General features: G+C 38.6%; 1 protein-coding gene across 4 annotated transcripts in view; it reads left to right on the top strand.

The window, feature by feature from the left end:
- Positions 1-1,348: 1,348 nt before the first annotated feature.
- Positions 1,349-16,098, top strand: part of camsap1b (calmodulin regulated spectrin-associated protein 1b) — a 28,760-nt gene continuing 14,010 nt past the window's right edge. For 3 of the 4 annotated variants that reach the window (XM_061038433.1, XM_061038432.1, XM_061038430.1), the window contains exons 1-3: positions 1,349-1,770; positions 3,358-3,524; positions 8,917-9,179. In XM_061038433.1, the coding sequence (XP_060894416.1) occupies positions 1,769-1,770; positions 3,358-3,524; positions 8,917-9,179 (432 nt within the window). In that variant the 5' untranslated portion in view covers positions 1,349-1,768. The remainder of the gene's footprint in view (positions 1,771-3,357; positions 3,525-8,916; positions 9,180-16,098) is intronic. The other variant, XM_061038431.1, reaches the window with a different exon arrangement.

Here is a 16,098-nt window from a genome sequence, read left to right as displayed (position 1 = left end):
TGCTGGCACCACTTGATCGAACCCAAAGTATTTAGGGAGTTAGGAGAAGAAGCAGAAAAATCCAGCTACTGGCTTTGGCTCCGGAGGAAGGACATCAGTTGGGGGCTAACACCCCGATAGAGGCAGCTGCAGGGGGTTGGCGGGGAGATGACCCCAACAAGCCACTGCCCCCCTGCCGGGAGATGTACTGGCTTAGGAGGCGAAACATCAGTGAACGGCGGCTTCCAGCTGACGACCCTGCAGCTGACCAAATGGCACCGTAGGAGGTGCGACAGGCTGGAAAAGACCAAGCAGAAACAACATCTCACCTGTAAAACAATCTGCAGGGAAATTATTTCTTTGTCTTTCCCAAGACTTCCCTTCCACTGCTCAATGAGGAAGTCCATCAGTGCCTTGTTTTCAGCACAATTTAACCTTTTCTTCCTGCTAAATAAGGAACACCTCCAAATTTATCTTGAGCATCTTGATTTCCTTGTTTTCTTTTTAAGCTCAGAGGACATTTAACTGATTTTGCCTGTCAGTTTTTCTTTTGACCGCTTCAGCTCTTTCTGAGACTTTCTATGATCATCCACTGAATTTCAACCCAGAGGCTGGCTCTGAAAGCTTGCTCCTTCTGAAGAGCATTTGCAAGGACTTCTTTTTCTATTTTGCTACTCCTCCATTGCCTTTTTTCCATTTGAGATCTAGCACTTCTTTGCCCCTCAAGTTTTTTCTAGAGCTTGAATGGCTCTTCTCTTCTTCATCAGAGATCAGCATATTTCTCTGATCTTTAGACCTATGATCTCTCAGATCCGTCCAATACTATTCCAATTACATACTTTACAGGTGATTGCTTGAGTAACAAAAGTTTGTGAAGTGTAAAAATAGTTGCTCACACTCCAACTGCTTCACATAACCACTGAAATGTCTCAAATTGTGTTAGCAAATTTTACCACTAGATGGCATCATAAGTCAGTGTCACCAGGACAAAACAAGAGGACAAAAGTAAATCGTGTACATAAATTGTGTTGATTTCATATTTAAATTAATAAGTGATTTAAGGGTGGGTTTAGCCTTTAACCCTAAGCCAAAACCTGGACATGACCGTGATTTCTGTCAACTTTGTCAGATAGATTTTAGTTAGAATTTAGTGGAGTTAAATACAAGCTAACATAACAGACACTAAACGAATGAAGGTGTTTAAGCTCATAAAGTAAATTAAATACAATAATAGGATTGAGTTATGATTAGTTTATCTCTGACAATTAACCAGCATTACCAAAACAGTCTGGCAGGTAATCACGCATGCGCAGACGTTGCTTTTTTTTTTGTTACAGAGGCTGGGATGATAATTACATTTCCATGGGCAGAGCGCGAACACACCGCCGGTTCTCTCAACATTTCCCCAGCCACCAGGATATCTACACATATTTCCTAACATGGGAGGTTTGGTGCAAAGATAGATTTGTTAACCGAGGAGCCTCTGTACGTCGTGTTTCTTCATTGGAGAGTCCTTTTCCTTTTTTTTCCTGCCTGGCGCTTGTTGAAACCGAAAGCCTTGCCGTGGAGCGGTTGTCACGCAGGCCGCGGAAGGGGTCTTGTTGCTGGGAGGAGACCGTCCACACTCGCCTCCCTCGCAGTTAGCATTATTAGCTGGCTATGATGCGTCGCTGCTGCTGGTGTGTTTTCTACACTGCAGGCCACTGTGAAGTGAGGCGGGTCCTTGGTTGATTGTTTACCCTGAAGAAACGGAGGGGTGATTTGGAAAAACACCACACCTATCAAGGTAATGTCTCGCCAGCTAGCTAACGTCATTCATAGGGCCGATAAATGCTGCAGCCGCAACGTTACAGTATATTAGCAAGCTAACTGTTAGCCTCTCTGTTAGTTAGCTGTTTGACATTTGCATGCATGTTAGCCAACCTATAGTTAGGCAAATGTGAACAGTGTCACTTAACCACTGTCCCCTGATTAGTAATAGTGTCATAACACAAGCACAGTAACGCCATAAATACAACTAATCTCGTTGATAATAGCTTTTCTAACAATCTAGCTTTGGGCCGTGAATGGCAACATAATGGTGAGGTTTGATGATAACATCAACTTTTGTGAGGTAAACTTTATTTCTTGGCGAAACAAAATTAATAGCTTAAGGCCTTAGTTTGAAAGCGTGTCTGAGAGAGCCCCACTTTCTCTAAAATCATAATCCTCTAAATAAATGACTGATGCTGTAGTGGACTGAACGTCCTTTTGGTTTCAGTGTAAATAAGATAAAGATAAAGATAAGATATACTTTATTCATCCCAGCAGGGAAATGTAGGTGTTCCAGCAGCCAGCATACATACAAACACACAACACAACACACATATATATATATACATATCCCACCCATACAAAAAAACAACATGAGCCCACAATACATAGCCAGGATAAAAAAAGTGGTCTGGATGGTCCATGTGCATAAGTAGCTGTTACTCATAGATAACAGTACAAAATACTAGCTCTGCCAGTGCATAGTATGATAGATAAATAAATAATTATTATAAAAAAAGTAGTCAAGTGTGCAAATATACAGGTGCAATAAATAAAAAAAACAATAAATTCACTCAAAACAAGTGGCCAAAGCAACGGGAAATGGCTAATAAAAAGTGCTCTAACTTATCTGATGATATATCAGCGTCATACCCTGCAAATAGTGTTTAGTTGTAAAAGTAATTTGAATTGAGTAGCAGTAATTTAAATATAACATGACTAAACTACTGATGATTACTCTAACTCATAAAGATTTAGTCACTGGCTTAGTTTTCTTCCACTTGGCGAGGGTTATAATCTTGAGTCGTGCTGCAGTGTTTAGGATATTCTGTGACAAATTGAAGTTGTTGGAGTAGTTTGCCTTATCAACTATCAGTAGTCAAAATTCTTTGCAAGGGATTTTGGTTCAAGCAACTAATGTGGTAATTCATTGGAAGAAGGAATGTATTTTAGTCCAGTCAATACCACTAGTTTTAAGCAAGGTGTGTTATACTTCCTGTCTCCACTCTTTCATTTAGGATTTGACATAATGAATGTGATCACGCCTGCCAGGATGCTACTTTAGTACTTGTGTCTCAGCCACCAGATGTAATCCTAATTCTAATTGACCACTAAAGGAGGATTAACAGTAGCACCAAAAACATCATTTTGCAAACAAACATCAGATGCTGATTTTATTTCATTATTTATTCAATTCTAACAGAGTGTCCGGCTGTTTACATAACACATGCAGAGGAAATTGTCACTTGGCAGTCTTACGCCTGGTATTTGGCGTGTGTCTCTGAATAAGCAGTATGATCAGACTAATAGTGATTATAAAACATGATTTTTCATTTTATTTTTTAGGATGGATGTTGATCTGTGTGCTGGCGGGGACAGTATCAGGAGAAAGGTGGATTTGACTGGTGCTGCAGAAGGCACAATGGACGTTGTACCATTGGAGATGTATGACTCCGCCAGGGCAAAAATAGCTGCCAACCTGCGGTGGCTTTTTGCTAAAGCCTATGGAATTGGTAAGTAATTTATTTAACATTCACACAACACAAACGACAGGTTTATGTCTTCTTTACATGTACAGTTGGCTTTATGATTAATAACAAGGTAGTATCCATTACAATCTAGAATTTCATTCTTAACAGGAAGCGCATTTGTGACCACAGAGAGTTTAATACTAACAGCAGCATATTTTCCTCCTATTCATGTAGTATATGTAGTATTTTGAATATTATTGCTGCAACAGTGTGTTAACTCTCGTCCACATACTGCTGTCAGAAGATTCTGCAGCTCTTCAGTGGTGACACATTGACAGGGAAAGTGAGAGGGGAAAAAATATGTATGTATGTGAGCGGTCAAGCTAACACTAATTCCCCCATGACACTTGGCAACTGAAGCCTCCATCTCTGACTCAACAGATCCTTCCATTCTTGTTGGATGGCCAGTGAGATTGAACCCAAATCAGACTGAGTGACAGGCACTGAGTGAGGATTAGTCTATATTTATTAGACTGTAGACTGGGCATGGAAAATACTGATCTACACTGCAAGTCACTTACTGCCTGTTTGGATGGCATTAGAAACTAGGCCTTGTCTTGTGTGATGTTGTGGCAGTTAGGATTTAAATACATTCAGTACTACTTTGAGTTGTATCAATTAAAGCACGACCCTTAAGGTCTAGTTTATTTGTGGCTTTAGATCTAACAGCCTTCAAGTTCCCATGGAATTGAAATGGGTGTTCATTTTTTATTGCATATATCTTGTGCTTTTTGTCACCTCAACACATTCATAATTATGTTAAATGCTATAGAAGTGACATTTTAAGTATGCATGAGTTGTCAGTTTTGTATTAAAATTAGCAAAAAGTTATTAGTCTAGACTAGACTGTTTTGAAAAATGTTTTTAAGGTGCTAACTATAGTCATTAAAAAACATCTCAATGTATTTTCAGTGAAAGTGTTGATGGACAGACTCAGAAGTTCAGGCAATTGATCGTCAAATGAGGATTTTATTTCTCTTAAATTGGCATTACATACAGTATCTAGCCAGTAGAGTTGGCACATCTTCAGATCAGTTGTACTGGAAATTAATTTGGGCCCTGCGGTCCAGTGTGTCTTTATTTGTACCCACATATACATAGATATATAAACCATGAGAAAAATCCTGTTGTGTGAGGATGTTGACCTAATTATTCTCTGAGACTGAATTCACATAATACATTTTCATCCTGACTGTTTGGCAGGTGTTCAATCATCTGTGAAATCCTGAAAGAGTTTTTGGCTTAACGTTACATGATGCCGCTGTTGTTATTAGTGCAGGGCTGGTATTTACCTTTTGATTTTCTACATTCCATGCTACCAACTAGGAGTGGTGCTCTTAATTGTGTTGTGTCCTTATACAATGACAAAAAAGGCTTTCTATTATATTAAATCCCATGTGCTTATCAAAGCACGTAAGCTAAGTCAGTATAAACCTCAGCTATCTGATGCACACGTCCTATCATTCACTGCTTTGCATGTTTGCTGTAACAGTGTAGACTCTGTTCAAATCATCTTTCACTACTGTAGAGGTTAAGGATGCACTCACACTAGACAAAGTTGTCCCCCCCCCCCCCCCTCCCCATTCCCCCGCTGGCCTTCACACACTGTTACCTTTTGTACATAACGTCAAATGCATGGCTTAACTAATTCTTAGTTTACAAGACAGGGGGACTCGAAAATAAAAAGTACAAAAAAATTAAGAGATGTGCTGTTGAGTCTGTGTCCGCACATTGGAGAACAGCACAGAGAACATGAGTGCTATTTTACTGACTTTGTGGCTTATTTTGAGTCATTTTAGTCAGATACAGCCGGAACAGTCAGGGATTTCTCTATAATAAAGACTGTCCACGTTGTGTACCTGTGCTTGTGCTCATGCATGAACTGTACCATGCGGAAACACACCTTCCAAGCGTGCCAGGGCTGAGGAAGTGTACCGTGCTTGATATCTTGAGCTCAGATCAGATCAGATCTGAGCACTCACACTAGTCAAACCAACTGGACTTTAGGCACAGTACGGATTGCCTAGTGAGTGTGAGTTCGCCCTGAAACAAACTGTCCTGAGTGTGCTGCTGTCTCTTAGTTTTCTGTGGTCATTAGATTTCTTAATGCAATTCAAGCATTTATTGTGAACAAAAGCCAGTTAGATATGAATTTGAAAGATCAAACAAATTGTGGTAGTCAAGCTTTTGTTTTTTTCTGTTTTCTTAAGCCATCCTTTTGCTGTATTTACTGCAAGGTTAATGAATTAGACTCCTATATTCCCAGAGGACTGATGCTTGTAGGCATTTGCTTGCTCAGTTCTCAGTCTGTCATCATAGGCCCAAGCTCACCGTGCAGGCTGAAATATAATAACAACATCTCTGTACTAACAAGAAGGATGCATCACACAAATGAAGATGGGTGGAGATGCTGTTTATCTCCTGTACAATGAAGAGCATATATTAATCCCAAAAGCTCTCGTGGCCTGGACTTATCATCCTCCCATGGGAACTGAATATACTTGGCCCATTTGATGTTCACCCTATGGCTCATGGTGTTTGTGACATTGCTACAGGAACAGTCCCATGTCAACAGTTAGAGCGATGTAGTTCCATATTGAAGACATGCTGTCTGTCTCAATGTGGGGGTTGTCAGGGATTCAAGTGCGTCTCGTGTGTATTCATCAGTATGGGTTCCCTGATCGGTTTTGATGGTGCAGGTTTGGGTTTGTGTTCATGCCCTCCTGTCCTACTGCCCTCTGCATGTGCCACAGCTGCTGCCCGCCTGAGCGAGCGTCAGACAGCCAAACACACTGCCAGCAAGAGCAAGCACCTGTCACAGTTGCAGGCACATTGCTGGTCCTTACCCTGCTCTCACCCCTGCTTGTGCTGATCACGGTTGGATGACCCACATCCTGGGTCTTGCTGCCAGGCCCCTATCCTCATGCTCCTCCCCATCCCAACATTTATCTGCCTGGCTTCTGGTTGAAGGAGGATGGGGAGCAGCTGCCACAAAACATCAGTGTCCCTGGAATGAAGTCAAACGTGAAGTCGCGCCCTAACCAGACCCCTTTGTTTTCACACAGGATAACTCCCACTGTTTTAATGGGTTTATTTACACAGACATTGCTCTCCACACTGCTGGGTTTTCTGCCTTACGGGTAAATGCTGTTTAACAATGACATCATTTTTTGCAGCATGTGTATGTGGTGACAGACAGCATATTGATGAGGCTTGTGTTGTAATGTATGTGGATTGGAACGTGGTATAGAGGATGGATTTGATCTGAGCATGAGCAGCTAGTAACATAACAGCTGCATGTCATAAACAGTGCAGGCTGATTGTTGTCGCAAATCAATACATCTTCATAATTGCATTATCAGGGAGGTTCTTTGTAGTTCTACGTGTGTAGTTCTACTCTCCTTTATAGCTGGACTTTGCAGTGCAGTATATGAAGGTAAAAGAGTCAAATGTCTAAAAGTATTTGAGTGTACTAGGGAATAAATGGACATTCTAACCAAACTACTTCTCATTCGCAGACAGCAATGTACAAACATATGGCAGGAGCTTACTGTTGCCATCCTGGTTAAATTGACAAACATTCCCAACGGATCATATCAGCTGTTGCCTAATAAAGTTAAATGCATTTGGCTGATCACAGGCCTTAATAAATTTAGTCTGGGTAATGATTTGTGTGAATGTAAGAGATTGTTTATAAGCTTTAAAAATGAGGAAACTGAGTATTTTCTGGGGTTTATTTTCAACAGAAACAAAATATAATTTCAGTAATTTTATTGTGGCTTATCAACTTGATTTGGAATCAGGATTTTAAATCAATCAGAACATAAAAACCTAAGTAATAAGATTCAGTTATCCACAGCTACTAGTTGCAATGCCTCAGACACCTATTTATTTAAATATAAGTATAGTATTCAATCCTTCAAATCAAAGGGCCAGGATTGTGCCCAAAATATCTTGATCGCGAGATTCCTACTTCATAAGTTGCATCAGCAGATGATGACACTGTGAAACACCTTGTGATGTAACGTGCAAATCCAAAATAAATCATCAGAAGAGAAGCTCATGGCTACGCTTTGAATGAATCACAAAAACAAGGACGAAATGTTTTGGAACCTAGGAATGCCCCCCCTTTAATGTCAAGTTTGGGATCTCACCTGCATTCTTTTCAGCGTGTATTCTGCACATAAATTAATGATAGTCAAAGACATCGTGTTACAAGTCATATCTGCATCACTGCAGGGTGACATTTACCTATGCAGACGACCTCCTGAAACAGCACCACAAATGATATTTTGATAAAGACCACAAAACAACTGCAAAATTACTTCCATCTGACCCTGTTAACATCTTTCATGTGAAAAACTATCAAAGTCCTTCACATCCTCCAAAAGCTGTAGAGGGTACAGTTGAATTACAGAGCAAAGTTTTATTTAAACATGTTTTTAAGGTATTGTGACTCAAGTTGTCCAGAACTTGGCAGTTCTAAGCTGACATCCTGTTCAGTCTTGCTTGGTAATGCTTTACATTTATATAATTCTCTTTGCTATAACATTTTTCAAAAGATCTCAAAACCAAGTTTTGTGACTTCCTCATATTGGCATACAGTAATAGTGCTCAGTGAATTATCATCCACAAAAGCAGCTGCAAGAAGCAGCCTGCCTGCTTTCCTGTTTTTGCAAACAGGAGATTGCTGATGAGGAGTTCTCTTTATTCTGTCAGTCAGAGCAGACTCTAAGAACACATCACATACACACATACAGCTATGTTACTGCAGCTCGCAAACAGATTTAACACATTAACAAATGTTTCTGCCGCCACACCGTTTTGTGTAGAGCATGCTCTAGGACAGGTTTTGTGCAGTATTTTAGACCTGTTTTGAGACTCCATAAAAGGTGGATAGTAAAAGTATATATTTGGTCTGTGCATGCAAGAAGTCCAGTGCTTCATCCTTTGCCCTTATTTGGCTGTGGGCTCTGGTTTTGAAATGACCTCACATCTAAAGCAAAAGATTCCATTGTGTAGATCATTGTGGCTCCAGTGTTAGAAAGGATCTGTTTCCAAACGTGCTCCTGAGGCAATAAGCTGTGACTTACAATAACAAACGGCCATGTTTACTCCCAAGTAAACTGAAGCTGGCATAGAGCAAATATTCCATGTAAAACGCTTTGCTTTGTAGCATTTCTGTAGCCTGTAGCCTGATGTGTATAAGCTGAGGCAGAAAGGGAGATGTTGTCATTCATTTTCTGCTGTTAAACATGATCTCATCAGCTAACCTATATATTTGTCTTCAAGGGTCAGGTCACAATTTGATACCTTCATCTTATGAGCATATATCAAAACCACATGGTTCACCTCAACACTTCCTTCTTTGCAGACCATATTCCAGAGGACCTGAGGGACCCGTTCTACACAGACCAGTACGACCAGGAACACATAAAGCCTCCTGTCATCCACCTGCTGCTGTCCTGCGAGCTCTACTGTCGTGTCTGTGCCCTCATCCTCAAGACGGAGCAAGCTGCGTCTCTTCAGTCTCACCTGTCCGTCATCCAGTCACTGTCCAGGAAGGGTATATATGTCGTGGAAAGTGACGATACACCGGTCACAGATGAGGACCTGGCCTGTGTGCCAATCAAAATGGTGAGTGGATGGACATTAGTTGAAAAAAATTGCAGTTGATAAATTGTAAACAATATTCATTTCAATGTGGACTTGCTCTTTATGATTTTTAACTTACACTATTTCAGTAAAACTCAATGTGACTGATATGTTCCCTTCATCTACTATTGTTAGACTCATACGGGATAAAACAGGCCATGAGTTTTGCAGTAGCTTGTATTCAATGTAACCTGTAGCACAGATTGCCTGTCAGAGAAGAAGGAAACCAGGCCAGCTATAATAACTTTGCACATTACTTGTAACATCCCCAGCTCTTCCTGCTTATCTCACCACAGTGACGTCAGTGAAAAAGGCAGTACGGCCAATCTCAGCTAGGGCACTTACAACACATACACTGTAGAAAAGACAATGATATAAACGTTTCTTCTGCTGCTTTTCTGCTTCACTTGTTTCACTGTACATAAGTGAGTGTCGGACATATTTTGATGCTTGACTTAGTGGAACAGTCTCTGGAAGAATTTGGTCTTGTCTAATCATTTTTTATTCAAATTAATCGATTGAGTTTGAATATTACTCATGCTGGTTGTGTGACGACATCCACTGAAGATAAGGCTGTTATTGGAGCTGGTGTTGAGTTTGTTACTTTGCTATGGCAATGTTGTTTTGATCTGTCTTTGGGGGTTTTGGCCACATTTGTTACTGCTCTCTTACTTAAATTTCCCACATTTGTCTTTCTCCTTAGCTAAATATTTGATATTCTCATTTCTCTTTCCACAATTTTTATAGTAAAACTGATACAATTGCAATATTGTCACATTTCACTAACATATTACAGTAGCAATGAAAATCTTTCACCTAAGCTGAAAGACAGCATCTCACCAATGCACCAGGGGGTTTACAGTAAAATAATGGGTGGACAAGAGTTCATTATTAATTATAAATACTCTTAATTAACTACTGAAACTAACAATTGCTTTTGCTAAAGACTCATCTGCCATTAATTTATGTATTGATCATTATTGTATAAAATGTGACAAAATGGAACCAAATGTTGCCTAGAAATCTTCAAAAGTGACTATGGCACATTCACATTGTATTATCACAACAAGAATTAAAAACGTCAATACATGTTGGCAGTTATATAAAAACAACCAGTAAGAAAACCAGCACATTTTTACTTCGGAGAAGTTCAAAACTTTTTTTTGTTTCATGTTTGTTTAAAACAAAAAAAAACTTGAAATAATTGTTGAAAATGTCAAAAATACCACTTATATTCATATTTATGTTAACACATTATATGAGGAACATCAAATACAGTTTGTTGTTTTGACATACAATTTTGCTTTGAATATAAATCTTTTCATTTTCAAGAAACTGTATAGATGCAATTAACTTCATGCACAAAAGTTCCATCTTATAATCATAAAGCCCAACTTTAACCCCTGTGCCAATAAATGTCCTTTCTGCTGTTTGTCTTACACATGGAAATGAGTAAGACTGTATTTGTTTTTGGCTTTGTTGAAGAAATCCAAGTGGTTATAGTTTGTGAACAAAAGAATGTACAAATCCTAATAAACAGCAGAGAGCTGTGCCCTTTCTGTCCGGGCACTTGATCAGGTGGATCAGTGTTAAGAGGGTTACTCTGGAGTTATTTCTTCTAAGAATGGATGTTATTGTTGGGGATATTTTTCTCAGCTACATTTTGTCTGTCTGCTTACAACATTTGTGAAAGCCTGCACTTTTCACAAATGCATGAAAACCTTACTTGCTTTTTATCCGGACTTGATTTCCTGACGTTTACTAGTTTGTTTGCAGGAAAAATGTAAATATGTTAATGTCATATCATTTATTTCTTTATTTATTATTTTACAGGGACATTGCATATTAATAAACATTTCTGTAAATATGCCAGAGTTAGCCAAAAGGCTAATTTACATCCGTTGTCACGCAAGAATATTTGAGCTAGGCTCTTCTAACCCTTTTTACACTTACCATTTGATTGTTATTCCTTTAATGTCTTTACAGATCAGCTCTTAAGAGGTTACATTTTCTTTGCGTATAATCGGCATCCTCTAAATTATTACCTTTATCAAAAGCACTACGTCACAGTAGGGCTGGGAAATATGGACCAAAACTGATATCTCAATATTTTTTTGCTGAATGGCGATACTCGATATATATCGATATGTCTTCTATTAACAGTCAGTTATATAAATCTAATTTATTATTATTATTAAGTTCAACATGTACATGAAAATAAACTACCTGTTTGTGAAGTTAATTCATTTTCTGCATAACAAAATAAATACAGTTGTGTTTTTTGAGTTTGGCTCAGAGAGAGAGAGAGGAGCAGGGTGAAGAGGGAGAGACAGTGAGATGAGAAATAGGTGAACTGGCAGCTCTACAGAAGAAACATATAACGTTATTTTAATGCAACATGAAATATATCGATATTAAAGATATTGTCCTACCCTGGATTGAAAATATATCGATATATCTTAAAAACTCGATATATCACCCAGCCCTACAGCACACTTCACACAGGATACAATAAATGCCAACCAGCTAACTTGCTCCCAGCCATCTTCCTATCCTTTTGTTACCATGGCAACCAGCGATGATGTGTCGAGCAGGGCCTCCTCTCTGCATGCCGGCTAGTCAGGGATGTGTGTCTGCACTTCCTCCTCTCAGCCTGACAAAATAATCCACACAGGCCCGTATGTAAGCAGCCAGACACAAAGCCTGGTGAGGAAATGGAAAATCCCGAGCAGGACACCGCTTATCTATGATAGACTGCCGGTTCCCCTCTTTAAGTTTGCTGAATTGGCAAGGCGTTTCCATAGCAACTTGCATTTCTCTACTTGTGTGTGTGTGTGTGTGTGTGTGTGTGTGTGTGTGTGTCCAGATGAAATGGATTCTGTACCTGCAGACAGTTCCTCTGCACCTCCTCTGACTCCTGTGGGGGCAACAGCTGGGGCTTGTTACACCATCATAGCTAGCCCATTCTCTTGAGTCCACTTAAACTTTGTATTTGTGTGCGTGATCGTTGTCTGTCTGTCAGTTAGCGTTCACACACCCAATACTGCTCAGGGCAACAGCAGCCCCTGATCCCCATGGAGCTTCATGACGTGCAGATGAAGGGCAGAGAAAGTGTCGGATGAGAACAAAAGATTGAGCTGCACCTCATGCTGTTGAATTTGCCCTTTTGATGTTTACTGATCAGTACTTATTGATGCCCAGGTGTTAAATACAGGGCACATAGTGTTGAACTTGTTTTGCTATGCTGCAGTATCAAGTTGCTTATATAAATGTATCTAGGATGCTTTGGTTTATGTTATAGTGCAGTTGTTTAAGAGAAAAAAGGTTTATAGTAGTATGTTGCAAAATTTCAGATTTTTAAAGTTGATATCTCCTCTTTTAAAGGCTTTATATGCGATTTTTTGATCCAGCAGATGTCGCCCTTGAGCACAGCATGAAACCAAAACAACTCGCGCTGCATTGTTGTGTTAGCATGCTAATGCTAGCGATCTTTATTATGCTCGTATCTTCACACTGCATGTAAATTTTCCCGAAATGAGCGTTATCTAGAAACGCAGTTAATCAGTGAGTACAGTATGTTATTCTTCTTTTCTCTTGTCCCTCAATTAAACAACTTTTATTTGCGAGGGGAGGAGTCAGCTGCCGTCCCGGCGATGTCAACAAACTGAAAATATGACTTGGAAAACTTGGAAAACACCACAGACAGTGGGACTCGGATGTTACACCCATTGTAGACAGTCATTACTCACAGTTATTTTCAGAGGATATATTTGATTTCTATTACATTTAAGTGTGGAAAATCGCATATAAAGCCTTTTAGGAGAGAAGAACAAATCAGATGCCGATATATTGGCAGATATCTTTCTTAGATCAATTTTGAATCTTTTGAGAAAGAAAGATAGAGATATACACATGTATTGCATTGATCCCTCAAGTGCAGTTTCAAACACTTGTGGAAAAGATATATGAAGACAAGATGGTTACTCAACTGGAAAGTAACTGCATATACGTGCATCATCGCTTGACATTCTGGAGAGTGATAATGCTAGTTGTAATCCATATAGCACACTCTGCTGGTGACAGAGAACTGCTAGTGTTATACAATGAAACTTAAATGAAATGCTATTTGACTGGTGAATAAATCTTGTAATATCGGTTCATATCTGCGATAAAATTAGCCGATGCCAATAGTCACTGGATATGCTAATGTCGGACGATATTATTGGCTAGTTAACAGTCATCAGTAAGTAGGTAAACTTCTGGCTTGTTACAACCTGTTTGACTTCTGCATGCTAGAGCTTCTTTTCCCTTTTAACATATAATAACACTGTCTATAGATCAAAGCAATTATTTTATGCTTATTTTTTTTTTTCCAACACATTTTTTGGGGCATTTTTACCTTCTTTTGAATAGAACATGTGAAGAGAGACAAGAAACATTGGGAGGAGAGAGTGGGGGATGACATGCAGCAAAGGGCCGAGGTCGGATTTGAACCTACGGTCGCTGTGACGAGGACTAAAGCCTACATAAATTGGGCGTGGGTCATAACCGCTTGCCTATTCAGCGCATTTCTGTGAAATAGCTCTAATGCTTAACTTGTCTTTTAAAACACAAAACATACTCAGCAAAACCGTAACTAATGTTTGAGTGAATCAGAATTAGCCAGCAGAACCAGAGCAAGTTGTTTCCCTGGAAGTCGATTTTCACTGTTCTTGTCGGCACAGGTTGTGCTGTGGTGAAAGCTCTGAATAGCTCTCATTTATTATGTTAACAAGCCTAATCTCTGAGCATTTCCATCAGCAATTGGATTATTCTGGCAGCATCTAACAGAAAGCACTGACTGAAATAATATCTGTCTGTACTTGTTCTGTACTGGATTCATTTGCTGTCTTCTGTATTTAACACAGGAATACAAACACAAGGCACATAAAGAAATCATAAAAGCACACTTGTGGGTGTGGTAGAAAACCTCACCCAGAAGACATGTTAAAGGTACTACAAAAATCACCAAAACTAACTAGATAGCAGACTTCTTATATAAGGTGCAGGAATTAAGTTTCAACAAGCAAAACAAAGTCAAACTAATAAATAGGAACACATAAACTACTCAATACATTATTGACAATTTCCATTAGAGATGCTTACTGTACCAATTTTTGAGCACTCTTTTCAAAGAGTTTCTTAGTCTTTTCTTTGTACACGATCAATAACAAAGCGGATAATTAAATCAATATGTTCATTCCATAAAATGACTCCTGACACATGATTGAGATTTGATGAAGGGATGTTTCATACAAAGGCAAGTCAAGATTTTTTAGCTTATCTAGTTAAATAATAATGCAACTTTGAATCACTGACAAAATAATATGTAAAATAAACAAGTAAATCTGACTTTTGATGTAAAACATTAAAGACAAATATACAGATTTAATGTTAATGTTAGAAATAGTCAACAACTGCAGTGTGAGAAAAGGGATGCACTTGGAGCAACAGACTTGGAAAAACAAGCTAACCCAACAAATTGTTTCTGAAGCTGTAGCATTTTATGGAGATAGTTTGAAATATACTGGCCCAAACAATATTACAATGTGATGAATATGGATACATTAAACTGTTATCAAATGTTAAAAAATAAGTGTTTACACACCCCGTATTTTTCTTAAAATCCCCAAAATGTAGTGACATTTAGGCAGGTGAAACCAAAAACCAACCTGTTCTCTCCAGTTGAGTTTGTGAGAAATCTGAATACCCTAAAACATGTTGATGAAACGTTGATCATTTGATCATTGTCAGTGTACATTTTTATTTGTTAACTGTTAATCCAGCAGATAACAAGGGAGATTTATTTTTCTAATTTTATTTAACAGAACAAGTAATTAGTTGAAAATATTTATGAAGTTAAGTTGAGTTTTTTCTTTTCATTTTTCTATGTATAAACCTTTTCAAAGAAAAATTTCTCCAACATTTATTCAAATTTAGATTTATTGCTTTGGTTAAAAGTACTACGAGTGACTACAGATTAATGACCAAGGAGTTTTTCAGCTGATTTTGTAAGTATTTGGCAGCGGATAATTCTCTCCCAGAAATATTTCAAGCAGTGGGTGTGTGGGGTAACTTCAAGATTCAAGATTCAAGATTTTTATTTGTCACATGCTCATACAGATGTGCAGTGAAATGTAAGGACTGTTCCGCAAGGCCATGCAATAAACAATTTAAGACAAAAGGCCCCTGCTGTGACTCTTGATTTCATTAGGATATAGAGAGCAGCTTTAAGGGCAGACACCCTCTGTGCTGAATGAGCGGTTTAACTTGATTAAACCTGGTCTGTTATTTAAAGCTACAGGAGCCTCAGGGATGTCCTTCTACAGCTCTGGATTATTCTGTCTGCTAATCAATTAATCTCATCCATTTATCCACAACCTGTACAGAATCTACTGGTTACTGAAAGTTTGTACAACAGATAAATGACCTTTGAATGATTGTTATTCACCTTCAAAACTAACGATATATAGTTTTGCCTAAAAGATGTTAAAAACCAACACTTAAAGGGAACTCTTCAAAGTGTGTTTTTGGCGTAGGGGATAAGACTACATATTTGGATTTTGAGGCTCCAGAGGGAGCTGGGCAAAATCTAAGAAATTGGATTATCAGCAAGAGATTATTTAAAACACACTCACCTTTTTTTTTTTTTAAAGCTAAGTCCTTATTGCTTTTGATATACAGAGTAAACATTTAAATGTGATTATATTCTACATAAATAAGCTGCAGCATTTTCGGTTTGTTTGGATGAATCTGCATTAGATTGTAGTCTCAGTTTCTTTTCCTTCAGCTTTGATGTTAATAATTACTTTGGAAACAGGGTAAAACAAAATGTAAATTAATTGAATCATCCTGTGTATCT

Source organism: Labrus mixtus, chromosome 5 (assembly GCF_963584025.1).
Source record: "Labrus mixtus chromosome 5, fLabMix1.1, whole genome shotgun sequence".
In the NCBI taxonomy this organism is placed as follows: Eukaryota; Metazoa; Chordata; class Actinopteri; order Labriformes; family Labridae; genus Labrus; species Labrus mixtus.
Note: the sequence above shows the minus strand (reverse complement) of the source record. Positions and strands in the feature narration are given on the sequence as shown.